Source organism: Perognathus longimembris, chromosome 9 (genome assembly GCF_023159225.1).
Source record: "Perognathus longimembris pacificus isolate PPM17 chromosome 9, ASM2315922v1, whole genome shotgun sequence".
NCBI classification, from domain to species: Eukaryota; Metazoa; Chordata; class Mammalia; order Rodentia; family Heteromyidae; genus Perognathus; species Perognathus longimembris.
Window position 1 is genome coordinate 11,190,854 of NC_063169.1, and position 12,524 is coordinate 11,203,377.

A 12,524-nucleotide genomic window follows, 5' to 3' on the forward strand; every position below is an offset into this window, starting at 1 on the left:
GCACCCAAGCCCTAAGTCCAAGCCATAGGACTGGCACACGCACACACATGTGCACGTGTACACACACACAGATTTTCTATTGAATTTCATAAGGAGAGCCAGGAAAGGGGTATTATTTATTTTCCTGAACTTCCTATATATCAATCACTGAGAGGATCAAAGAAAGGGCTATTGCCAGTCCTCCCTGATGCTATAGTCTAAATGCAATGTTAGGAACGTATCCACACGGTGTGACATGTTGTTAATATAGAAAAGAAAAACAAAATATGTAGGCATATGAGTGTAATGAAAAGGCTGAAAGCAATAATAGAATTTTTCACTGATGGATGGAATGGGGGCCAGCACTAAGGAATACAGCAGCCAAAAGGGAATTAATTTTTCACTTACGTTTGAATTTTCTACCAGGAGAAAAATTTTATGTGTCATATAGCCATAAATTAAAATTATAATGTTTTAAAGAGAAAAATGGCAATTACAGTGGAGAAAACTGGCCAACACCACTAACTTAAATAAGTGGGAAAAAAAATCACATGGCCAGTGAGAAGTCACATTGATGTCATGTTGGGATGCCGGTGCCATTTTTACCTCTGTGGTATTCGTCTTTACCTCAGCCTAGACCCCTAGGGTAGCAAGGAGGCAAACATCAGACAAACTTAAATTAAGTGTCCTTCTACCATTTGTCTGGCTAGAATGCCTAAAGACTGTTAAATAAATAAGGGAATATCAATAAAGGAAGATTGGGAAGCTACCACAGGCCAGGGAAGTGTGGCACCCTGGGAAGGATAACTGAAGTAGAAAGAGAATTTTTAGTGCAATGATGGATGGGAGTGAAATCATGTCATTAACAGCAATGTTGATTTCCTTAGGTGTGACACATAACCCACAATAATGGAAGATGTTGATAACAGGAGAAACTGGGTGAGGAATATACAGGAGAATCTTTGTAACTATCTTTGTGGCTTTTCAGTAAATTTCACCCAATAATTAAATTGTTCTCAGTCAAAAAAGTTAAAAAAAAACAAACAACACCCCTAAAGCGAGGTTACGGGTGAACACCATCCACCAAGAACTGGTCAGAAGCCGTTTCCTTCCTTCCTTCCTTCCTTCCTTCCTTCCTTCCTTCCTTCCTTCCTTCCTTCCTTCCTTCCTTCCCTCCCTCCCTCCCTCCCTCCCTCCCTCCCTCCCTCTCTCCCTTCCTTTCTCTCTTTCTCTCTCTCTCTTTCTTATTTTTATACTGTTTCTTGCATGGTTTATCTCCCCAGTCATTGTCCAAAACCACCGGGAAGTTGTAGGAATACGCAGGCGCAGACACAAAGCCCAGCTTCATATCCTACCTTGTGCAAAGGGACTAGACATCATGGGGCAGAACCCTGTGCTTCCCTAGGCCCCGAGGGAGAGTGACCTCCTGGGGTGTCCCTGTTGGTCAGAAGCTGTTTTGAACTTATGCTACCATAAATGGTTATAGTCTGTCATAGCTGTCAAAATGGTCAGTGCCACGAGACGCGCCTGCCTTCGCGCAGCAGGCCCTTACTAAAGTTATTTGTCAAGGGGTATTCGTTGCCACTCTGCCAACTTCAGATTCAGAAGGCTGAGTAGCATGCCCATGCTACACTTGGTACTTGACTGCTACATGCTTGCAAAACAGGAACTGGGCTCTCAGATTCCTTCTCAACCTCTGCCTACTCCTCCCACCTGCTATGCTCCTTGTTTAATCTTAATCTCATGGGACTCACTCAGAACGACAGAAATACGTGAGGGGGTCACAGATGAGCACTCAGGAAAATGTAAAGGAATGTAGAGACAATGTTGGCTGTTGCCTCAGAATTTCCTTTCTTAAATCTCGTGCTGTGTTCTGTTCTCTGCGTGGAAGGCTCTTGCACAGGCTGTCTCTGTGACTGGAGAAATGCCACATCCATACCTGCCAAGAGATGCTGGCTGGCCTTTAGCAGAACGTGCCCCTCCCCACCCTCTGTTCTTGGCCTGATGGCTTTCTTCATTGTACTTAGAAATACAGGCTTACTTCTGATCATTTATTTATTGGACATTGTTCCCAGGGGCAAGGACTGGGTGTGTTTCACCCTCAAAGCTAACAACAAATTCATGTAAGAATCATTCAATGTAAAGGAATGAAAGAGTGGGGTGTGTGTGTGTGTGTGTGTGTGTGTGTGTGTGTGTGTGTGTGTGTGTGTGATGTTTCTCTCATGTCTCACTCTGGAATCTTGAAAATACACAGGTATTCTAAGCCTCTTTATGGTCTATTTACTGTAAGTCAACCTGAAAATACAGTGCTCATATTTATCTCCCCTTGGTTAATTTCAAGAAAAACATGTATAAGTTAGAAAGTAGCCAGAGGAAATGGTTTTGCCTTCCTGCCTTTTTTCCTTCTTTGCTTCATTTCTCTTCCTTCTTTGCTTCATTTCTCTTCCTTCATTTCTTCATTTCTTCCTTCCTTCCTTCCTTCCTTCCTTCCTCCCTCCCTCCCTCCCTCCCTCCCTCCCTCCCTCCCTCCCTCCCTCCCTCCCTCCCTTCCTTCCTTCCTTCCTTCCTTCCTTCCCTCCCTCTCTCCCTCCCTCCCTCCCTCCCTCCCTCCCTCCCTCTCTACATTTAGGCAAAGGGCTTCCACACAGCTTTGGTAAAAGCAGACTGTGTCCCATCACACCCAACTTTCCCTCCCTCTGCCAGTGGTAGGAGCAGTAACAGAGATGAGAACTGTCAGCTCCTGCTGCACTGTGTCCTACAGCCAGGCAGCCAGGCCCCTGCCCAGACTTCATTCTTATCATGGTTTCTCATGGTGTTACCCTAACTTGGAGTTTTCTGACACTCAACACTTACACAAGCCATTACCTCCTCTTAACTGTGAGCGCCCTGCATTTCACTGGCACAAGGATCCCCTCCTTTGTCTTTTAAGTGGGGAGGGGGGGGACTGGGATGTGGCACAGTGGCAAAGCACTTGCCTAGCAAGTGCAATGTCCTAGGGTCGATCCCCAGTACCAAAAAAAAAAAAGAAAAGACAAAAAAATAAAATTAAAAAGTGTCCAAGGGCACTGCCAAACTCACTCATCTACACACCAAACCACACTCTAGACCTAAACACTTCTGCAAAACTCCAAACAAGAAGCTGCTTATCTGACTCCTTATTCCTTTGTCTCCCACTTTCCCCTCACTCTTAATTCCCTCCTTTAGTCCCTTCAGGCCTCCGGGGATTTAAACTCCTTCTGCTCTCTCAGCCAATGAAGGGAAAAGATTCGTACTGATGGCCACAACTATAGATATAGATGCTAATATGCAAACTCTCGGGTAAAGGATGATTATTACGCCAGCATCAGAGCCAGACTGTGTAGGACCTGAGATACGGAGATAGTCACAGATACCTGGGTCTGACTCTTCCTTGATGCTTCTCATCACCCTCGATCCCCTCAGTCTGGTTCAAGAAGCAGGAGAGCCAGGTATGGTAGTGCATGCTTGTGGTCCCGGCACTCAGAAGGCTGAGGCAGGAGAACTGAATGTTTGAGGGTAGCTGGGGCTACATAGCAACATCTTGTCTCAAAAGACAAGAAACAAAGAGGAGGAGGAGCAAGAGGCAGAGGAGGAAGAAGAAAGGGAGAAGCAGAGGAGGAAGAAGAAAGGGAGAAAACGGAAGAAAGCTACATGTTTTAATGTTTCCCCGTGTTTGGGAGAGATGGGGTAGAATGATGACATTGGTCAAGATACATTGTACTCATACACTGAACTGTTGTATTAAAACCTCTTAGGCCGGGTGCCAGTGGCTCATACCTGTAACCCTAGGTACTCAGAAGGCTGAGATCTGAGGATTGTGGTTCAAAGACAGCTGGGCAGGAAAGCTCATGAGACTCTCATCTCCAATTAACCACCAGAAAACTGGAAGTGCTGCTGTGGCTCAAGTGGTAGAGTGCTAGCCTTGAGCTGAAGAGCTCAGAGACAGTGCCCAGGCCCTGAGTTCAAGCCCCGCAACTGACAACAACAACAACAACAACAACAAACTCCTTTGTACAACTACTTAAAGGTAGTAAAAATAAAGTAGGATTTCTCCTTGCTGACAGAAGAGTCTTGGTATTTATCAACCCCTTTCAGGATAAAGCCTAATTAGTGGTTAGTCTCAGATTTGTGAACACCTGCAACCTATTTCCCCCTCCCACTTGAAAAAGCACCATGTTTCACTGTATTACAAGAACCATCCATCCACTCATCCAACCTGGACTTGAACATGTCATGCACAGCATCTCCTCTGCTATTCCTCCTAAAGTGGGTTCCATATTTTCCTTGCTGTGGAAGCCCTTCTCTTACTTTAAGCCTGGTTCAATTCCTTCTTCTCTGAGACTGCTTCCTCTTTTTGCTTAGCACTTAATCTTGCTTACTATTCAAAAACAACAACAACAACCTGGCCAGATAATAAGAGATTTTGCTGGGAGGATCTTGGAAACAAATTTTCCACATGAATTTCTAAGGACTGCACCCTGGTACCAAGCAGAACAGAAAGATATGTTGGTTCTGCCTCCCTGTTGTACCTGATAAAGGTTGATGTTGTTATAAATATTCTCCCAGATGTGGTCATAGTTGCTCTGAGGCAAACCTCGGGAAGGCATGGGGGATGATGGGTTACGTGAAGCCAGTGTAACTGTCTTTTCAGCGTGAGTCTGGAGCGCTTGCATCACACGCTCAGGGTCCGAGATCTCAAAGAGAACAGAGAGGAAAAGAAACAGTTATTAGAAACACGATTTCCTTCTCCTCGGCAAGAACCTAGCTACATATGTACAGGCAAGAAGGAAGCCCTAAGTGGGACTTTATTCATTTAAAAATAAAACCGAACTCAAACATCATGATTATCAATGTTCATCCACTCAACACTGTAAATATTCAAGTATACATAGCAGCCCTTTCAAAAGTGACAACCCCTGTAGGTAAAATCAGGTGGCATTCTCACAAGTTAATGGACTTCAGAGCAAGCAAGATACTTTCATTTGCATTGTGTTTTTTTTTTAAATTATTGACCTGTAAGACTGAAATTTAATGTAATTTAAATGAGATTAGAAAAATCAAAAAATATATTTATCTGTTCATTTGTTTGTTTGTTTGTTTGTTTATTTAGTAGTACTAGTGTTTGAGCTCAGAGTCTCCCATTTGCTTGCTTGGCTAGTACCCTATCACTTGAGCCATACCTCTGGCTTGACTTTTGCTAGTTAATTGGAAATAGAATCTGGAAGACTTTTCTTCCCTGGCTGGCTGCGACTTTTGATCACTCATGTCTTAACCCCTCTTAGTAACTAGGACTACATTAACCACTGATGCCTGGTTTCCAGATAAAATTTTTTTCATAGTGAATCCATAGCAAAAAAATAATAAATAAACCAAGGGGAAAGTATTCCTTTCAAAACATTTTTACCAAGGACATGGTTATTTTTTTACCTTTAAGAACTTTGCTTGGAGTTCCATTAGGACATCTATTCTTCTCCGTTCTTTTAGTTTAGTCAACAGCTTCTTTTGCCAAGGATCACATTTTGGCTTGATCTAGTAGACAACAAAGTTACAGCGTAACAAAGTGATTCTCTACAAAAGTCACAAACAAAAGGGACCTACTACGCACAACCTGGCATCTGTAATGGAAGATTTGAGTGAGGCCTTGGGAAGTGTCTACATGTGACCAAAGGTCCATGGAAGAAGACAGCAGTTCTTGTTAGTACCTGGCCTGGCTGATGCAGAAGCTCTAGCACTGATTATGGTCCATGAGAGGGAGGGACCCTCATCCCATCACCACTGGGCACTGTCCTCTTGGGCCAAGAGAAAGAAATTCCACCCACAGACCCTGTGTTTCCAAAAATTAGTTCTGTTGTTGCAAATACTATCAATATGCTGGGAACCCTCGAATGTCTACCTCAGCCCTATGTCCTAGCCTGCTACAGACCCAATTACTTCTTGATACCCATATTTGGATGTCAAGTGTTGGGGTTTCTGGCCCTGCGCTCCCCTGACCCGCAGGAGAGACTGGGAAAGGCACGTCCCAACTGGAAGAGCCAAGAAAGGTAAGGGTCCGCAGGCCGCCCGCACCCAGCCCTCCCTCAACGAAGGACAATCAGGCGGCCCGGGGGTCAAGTCAGCGCAAGCTCTGGTTTATTGGGGAAGTACGTGCCACTAATATAAGGCACAAGAGCCAATCAGATCTAAGATTGGCAGGAAGGGGAGGCACGGGCTGTCCATCAAGGGTGGAAGAGCCGGGGGTGTCACAGCCCACAGAACCCCCTCCTGGTTATAACCAAAGACACTTGTAGCAGCTGTGCGTTGTTGTTAGGCGCCGCCATCTTAGCCACACCCGGCCCCAAGACTGAGAAACAGGCGGGGCCAGCTAGTGGACTTCCAGGTGTGCCCCACAGTCAAGGATAAAAACCGATTGTTATTTTATTTTTTTGCTGTCAAAACCAGAAAAATCTGGTTCCCTCTGTATTGGCCACCTTATGCTTAAGCCCCGTTGATTTCTCTCCTTTCCTTCAGTTGACTGCTCAAAGGCGACAGGCCTGAGAATATGTCTCTCCAAAATTCATATGTGGAAACCCACTATGTGGGATTCCAATATGTGGCCGTTAGGAGGTGAGATCTCTGGGAAGTGATTGTACATAGCACCGAATCAGGGGCTGGGAATATGGCCTAGTGGCAAGAGTCTTTGCCTCGTATACATGAAGCCCTTGGTTCGACTCCCCAGCACCACATATATAGAAAATGGCCAGAAGTGGCGCTGTGGCTCAAGTGGCAGAGTGCTAGCCTTGAGCAAAAAGAAGCCAGGGACAGTGCTCAGGCCCTGAGTCCAAGGCCCAGGACTGGCAATAAAAAACAAAACAAATAAAGCACCGAATTATCTCACTGAATTGCTGCTCAGGTGGTTCTTCCAGCACTTAGGGCTGGGTTTACACAAATCAATTATATATTTAAGCATCAGTTTCTATTCTTGCCAACTATCTGAGGAGAGGGGAGTCTGAACCCATAGAATGGAGTTGCAGACAACCATCCCGAGAACTTGTAGAGAAGACACTTCAGCCTGGCTGTGTCCAGCACAGAGCTGAGGCAGGCAAAGGACAAGGAGGTGCTAGCACCCAGGTCAGGTTTTCTGAGCAGTCTCCCCTGGAGACAGGCGAGAACCTCCTTGTGGTTCTAGAGGAGGAATTGCTGAGATCATCCAGTACAGGAAACAACGGGGACCAGATGGACTGATCCTGTTGGGTTGCCTGGCCTGGGAGGAGGGAGGTGACTGTCCCTAGAGCTCCCTTACCTTGATAAAGGAAATCCAGTCGGCTTTCTTTTTCAGGGCCATGGCAGGTCCTGCCAAACCCAAATTCTCTGCTTTGGCTATCCCAGCTTCATAGTCTGGAAATGTTTGCATTTTTTGTTGCTCCACAAAGATACTTTGGAATTTCTGGGAAACCTAAACAGGATTCAGAAGAGAGAAGGAAATCCCACAAGAAAAAGTGGTTGCAGGTGGTTTCTAAAACAGCTACTGTTGCCTTTGCATCAGCTCTGGAGCCCAGCTACACCACAAAGCAGGACCTTATGAAAATCCTAGGACTGGCAAGACCTGTGTGGCCCATGTGTTCAGCCAGCAAATCACCTTCACTGCACGTGTTGCTTATTCTGAAGACTGGAAATATACTGACATGGTTATTTATGGGTATTCTCAACTGAATTCTAAACACCAGTGAAAAGTTCATTGTCTACCCCTGGCAATCTACTCATTCTTTCTGACCATCAAATACACGAGACAGTCTAAGGGTTCAGTAAATCTACTCTCAGAAGCCAGACTAGAATGTTGCTAGAGATGACCCGAAGCTGGAACCTGCTTTCTCCGTAGCTTGCTGCATTCACTCCACACCGGCTTTCAGACTGAGGCTACACAGTGTTCTGTGACAGAACTCCCACCTCCTCCTTCCTTCTGCACAGGGGGCCTACTGCCCTGGGCCTGAGTTGGCATCTCAGCCATTCTATAAAGCCACACTGCAGCGTGATTTCCTCACTGAATGGCCGCGGCTGTACAGCAATGGCAACATTCTTTCTCCTTTATTTTCTTATTTTATATCTTCATGTGTGGGTTTTGAACATTTGAGGTTGTGCTCTACAACCTGAGCCATGCATAGAGTCCAGCTTTTTGCTGGTTATTTTGGAGACTGGGTCTAGCAAACGTTTCTGCTTGAGCTGACCTCAAACTTTGATCCTCTAATCTCTCAGCCTTGCAAGTAGCTAGACTGGCAAGTTTGAGCCACCAGTGCCTGGGTAATGTCAGTGTTCTTTATGCCACTGAACTGTACACTTAAAATGACTAAAATGGTAAATATACACATAGCTATGCACCAAGACCTCGACAGTACTAAATACAGTGCAGCTTCAACAAAGGCCTCTGGAATGAGTAACTCGAGGAATTTCAGAGCTGAGGATTCTTCCAGACACCCCAGGGACTTCTGAGTCTATGCTGTCCTAATTACACATATCTGCTTCCTATTTAATTATGAATTAATTAAGATTAATATTACCCTCTCAGTTGCACTAGCTGCATTTCAAATACTTAACGTTTGTGTGTGGCTAACAGTTCAAAACATATCCACCAAGGCAGGAAGTTCAGTGAGGGCTGGGCGATAAACTTAGGTACTTAGAGTGAGATAGTAAATATTCTACCCTTAATAGACCACAAAGTCTCTGCTGCAACCCCTCCAGCCCAACGCTGTAGTGTCAAGGCAGCCATTGAGAATCCATCAATGAATGGGCATGCTTATGTTATGCTCTGAACATTTGTGTTTTCATAAAATCCATGAGTTAAAAATCCTAATACCCAAGGTGATGGTATTAAAAGATGGGGCTTCTTTGGGGAGGTATTTATTCTCAGAGATGGAATTCGTGCTCTGTAAAAGAAGCCCCAGAGAGACTCTGGCCCTGCTAACAAGTAAAGGCAACATAAAGCCATAAAGCAAGCCTTCTTTGATTGCAGAATTCTCAACCTCCAAACCTTTTAAAGAAATAAATTCCTGTTACAAAGCCACCCCATGTATGGTATTTTTGTCATAGTAGCTTAAATGGGCAAAGACAGTTGTTGTCTAATAAAATTTAATTTTGGAAAAACAGGTGGTAGCTGCAGACTGGAGTTTGCTGAACCTGCTCTAGTGTATCAGAGTACTAGAAGAAGCAGTGCCTAGATATAGAAATTTCCTACGCACTTGTGTGCACGCGTGCACATACACACACACACACACATAGACATTACATTGACCATCTTAGGAGCTGTTAACATTTAAGCGGTTAACATTTCAGATAATATTTGTATAAGAAATCAGAAGCCAGAGTTCAGTGCTAAAGCTCCCTATTCTAACTCTTAAAAGACAAATGAAGAAAATGAAAGATAACAACAACGGGCCAGTGAGCATTGAAGTCAGGCCATTGCAGTGGAGGACACCATGGTTATTCTTAGGTAAAGAACACTCAGGAGAGCTGGGAATATGGCCTAGTGGTTGAGTGCTTGCCAAGCATGCATGAAGCCCTGGGTTCGATTCCTCAGCACCACATAAAGAGAAAAAGCCGAAGTGGCACTGTGGCTTAAGTGGTAGAGTGCTAGCCTTGAGCAAAAAGAAGCCAGGGACAGTGCTCAGGCCCTGAGTCCAAGCCCCAGGACTGGCAAAAAAAAAAAAAAAGAAAAAAAGAAGAAGAACAATCAGGAACTTTCAGATTAGATGTGTACCTGTTTGGATCAGCATACCTGCAACACTTCAGATATCACCCAGAGCTGGCAAAAATGCCTTGGTTATTGAAATTCTTGATGAAAGTATGTTTCTTTAAATCTGAAGTTCTCTACTCAGTCTTATTTTCCCTTCGCGACGTGTTTTAACATCGCTTTTGACAATGAATTGTTTGTTTTTGTCTTAAGGAAGCATTGTTCGGGGCAGACACTTCATGACTGCCCATCACTCCAAAATGTACGCTTCATTGGATGTAAAATGTTTTGGCAATCAGGAGAGCTATTGTAACACATTCTGAAAATCGGAGGGCTTTCAAAGCAGGACAGCTCTGCCATAAACATGTGTCAAATCTTGCTACATTTATACCATTTCCTACAGACTGTATCCTCCTCCCCTTTTCTTTAAATTCTACAGAAAAGCAAATCTCACAATTCCTCCGGGTTCATTATTGAAGATTCCCATTACTCTCACAGAAACCAAATTGCTCCTAACTGCTAATCTAGATGTTACCTAGTATTGATCTTACAGCTCTAAGAACAATTGCTGCAAGTATAAATACACAACTTGATGGTAAGTGCTAGTGTTTTCTTTTATGGACACTTGTGTATTTGCATTAAGAAAGAGTACACCAAGTACCAAGGAAAAAAGTTCCATTTCCTTAACAGAGTCGCTTAGCTCCTGCAGGTCATATGGAATGCAGAAATGGGAGAGCAGAAGCCCCAGTTGAGGTTTTAGTTCTTGAGTGTCTGTTGTGTGCTGGGGTAGATTGAAAGCAGCATCTGCCCTCTTTGGACCTGAAAAAAATCCAGATTTAAGCGCATGAATACCAATAAACACAGTAAGGAAAGACGGCAGAGTATCCTTTAAGATGGCTGGAAGTAGATCCTCCTCTGTGATGGAAATCATTGGTATCCAACCTTCTGGGCCACTACCTCACGGTCTGAGCCATACCTGGCCAGACGTGGCTGACAAGTCCTCGGAGTTGGGTTTTCCATGGGTGAGTGCAAGGACTCCTCACTATCCATAGCCTTCCAGAGAAACCCAACAGACCTACTACCGGGTACTTGAGAGAGCAGACCTGCCTATACTTGAAGGTACATGAATTCTATTGTTAACACGCTAACCAGCAATGCTGAGGATGGTGAGAGCTGCGGCTTGCGTTCACCTGGCCAACTCCTTCATGAGGCCTTCCTAGGTCCCCACAAGTGAAGTGGGTTGCCTTTCCAGCCGACAAGGTCAGACCTTGAGCTCCTCTAACTAACACTATACGCATGCCAAGCAACGTTGAGCAGATTTTAAAAGGAACTGCCTTAAAGGCTTCCTTTTCTAGTTTAAAAGATGGAGATAAAAATGTGTAAAGGAGCCTGTATATGTGGCTCATGCCTGTAATCAGGAGGCTGAGCTCCAAGGATCAAGGTTCAAAGCCAGTTGAGCAGATAAATCTGACATTCTTATCTCAACTAACCGGCAAAAGGCCAGACGTGAAGCTGTGGCCCCAGCGGTAGAGTACTAGCCTTGAGCAGCAAAGCGAGGCAAGAGTCCAAGGTCCTGAGTTTAGGCTCCAGTACGAGTACATAGGCACACATGCACTCACACACAGACACACACACAGTACGCACACAATATCTAAGGAAGCGCTTATATTTTCAGGAAATAGTAACATTAAGTTTACATTGTATTAAATTAACACTGTTTATTACCAAGGTATAACTTGTTGGTAAGGACAAGTTTCCAGAAGACCAAGGGACATGATCCACATCACAATTCTCTTTTCACCATATTACCCTAGCAGAAAGAAAATGAAGCTCTTACCTGAACTATTGGCATCCTTAGGGCCAGGAGGTGCAGAATCCTGGATGTTGGGGCTGCTGTCATTAACACAGACTTCCTCATTTTCCTGTGAAACTTCAGGAACTTGGTGGTCGGAGAGACTGAGCCCTTTAGAGATGGGCAAGTACTGGAGAGCCTATAGAAGAGCATGACCCAGAGACCATACCTCAGCCCAATTCTCACAGAGGAGGAAGGGAGAGGTGGAACTTTCGTGTTCTACCCACTTGATGAAGGCTGGAGCTGGGAGTTCTACTAACATCTGCTACTATCAACTCTGTGTGACCCTAACCTTCAGGTCTGCATTGGCCATTTACACAAAATGGACAAGGCACTATATGACATGCTAAGAATGTGAGGAAGAATTAGACCAGAACGCTCCTCCAGGAGTTCACAATTGAGTGGAGGACCCAGATTTATGTACAGATGTTTATACCAGCATGTGACTCACTGTAGGTAGGGGATAAAGTCAGGTGATGGCCAGATTTCTGGTTTGGAGAATCCAGGGAATAGTAGTGTCACTGAGACAGGAAGAAAAAGGAGTGAGAAAAGATCTAGGTAGACCAAGAACAACCTCTGGAAACAGAAATAGTATCATGCTACTCCTTAATGCTCCTCTGTCATGATCCTCCAACCTGAGCAAGGGCCTCCCTTCGTTACTCTGTTCTTCCCTTACTGTCTTTGTTTTTGTATGGCATTCTACTACAGATAAAATTTATTTGTCCCTTTTCCCGCAGCCTGAGACCTAGTTACTTTTCAGCAAAGACATTGGGTAGGCCTAGAACAGGTCTTTGGGACATATGTCATTGGATAGTGCTGAATAAACAAGGGGATCCAAACTGAAGAGCATAAATAAGAGCATAAATAAACAAGAGCATAAATCCTGAAGGGAATGAAAACAAGAACCAAGAACTTAGAGAGTGAATATGAAGTAGAACATGAGGAGATCAAGGTTTAAAAAAACCCAACAACCCA

General features: G+C 44.4%; 1 protein-coding gene and 1 pseudogene across 1 annotated transcript in view; both read right to left on the reverse strand.

Moving 5' to 3' along the window:
* LOC125357064 overlaps positions 1 to 12,524 on the reverse strand; it is a 134,301-nt gene that overhangs the window by 114,737 nt on the left and 7,040 nt on the right. Inside the window, exons 6-10 of the mRNA XM_048353718.1 lie at positions 11,535 to 11,688; positions 10,359 to 10,516; positions 7,277 to 7,429; positions 5,425 to 5,526; positions 4,527 to 4,691 (exon numbers count right to left, since the gene is read on the reverse strand). Of these exons, the coding sequence (XP_048209675.1) occupies positions 4,527 to 4,691; positions 5,425 to 5,526; positions 7,277 to 7,429; positions 10,359 to 10,516; positions 11,535 to 11,688 (732 nt within the window). The remainder of the gene's footprint in view (positions 1 to 4,526; positions 4,692 to 5,424; positions 5,527 to 7,276; positions 7,430 to 10,358; positions 10,517 to 11,534; positions 11,689 to 12,524) is intronic.
* Positions 1,233 to 1,423, reverse strand: LOC125357847 (annotated as a pseudogene).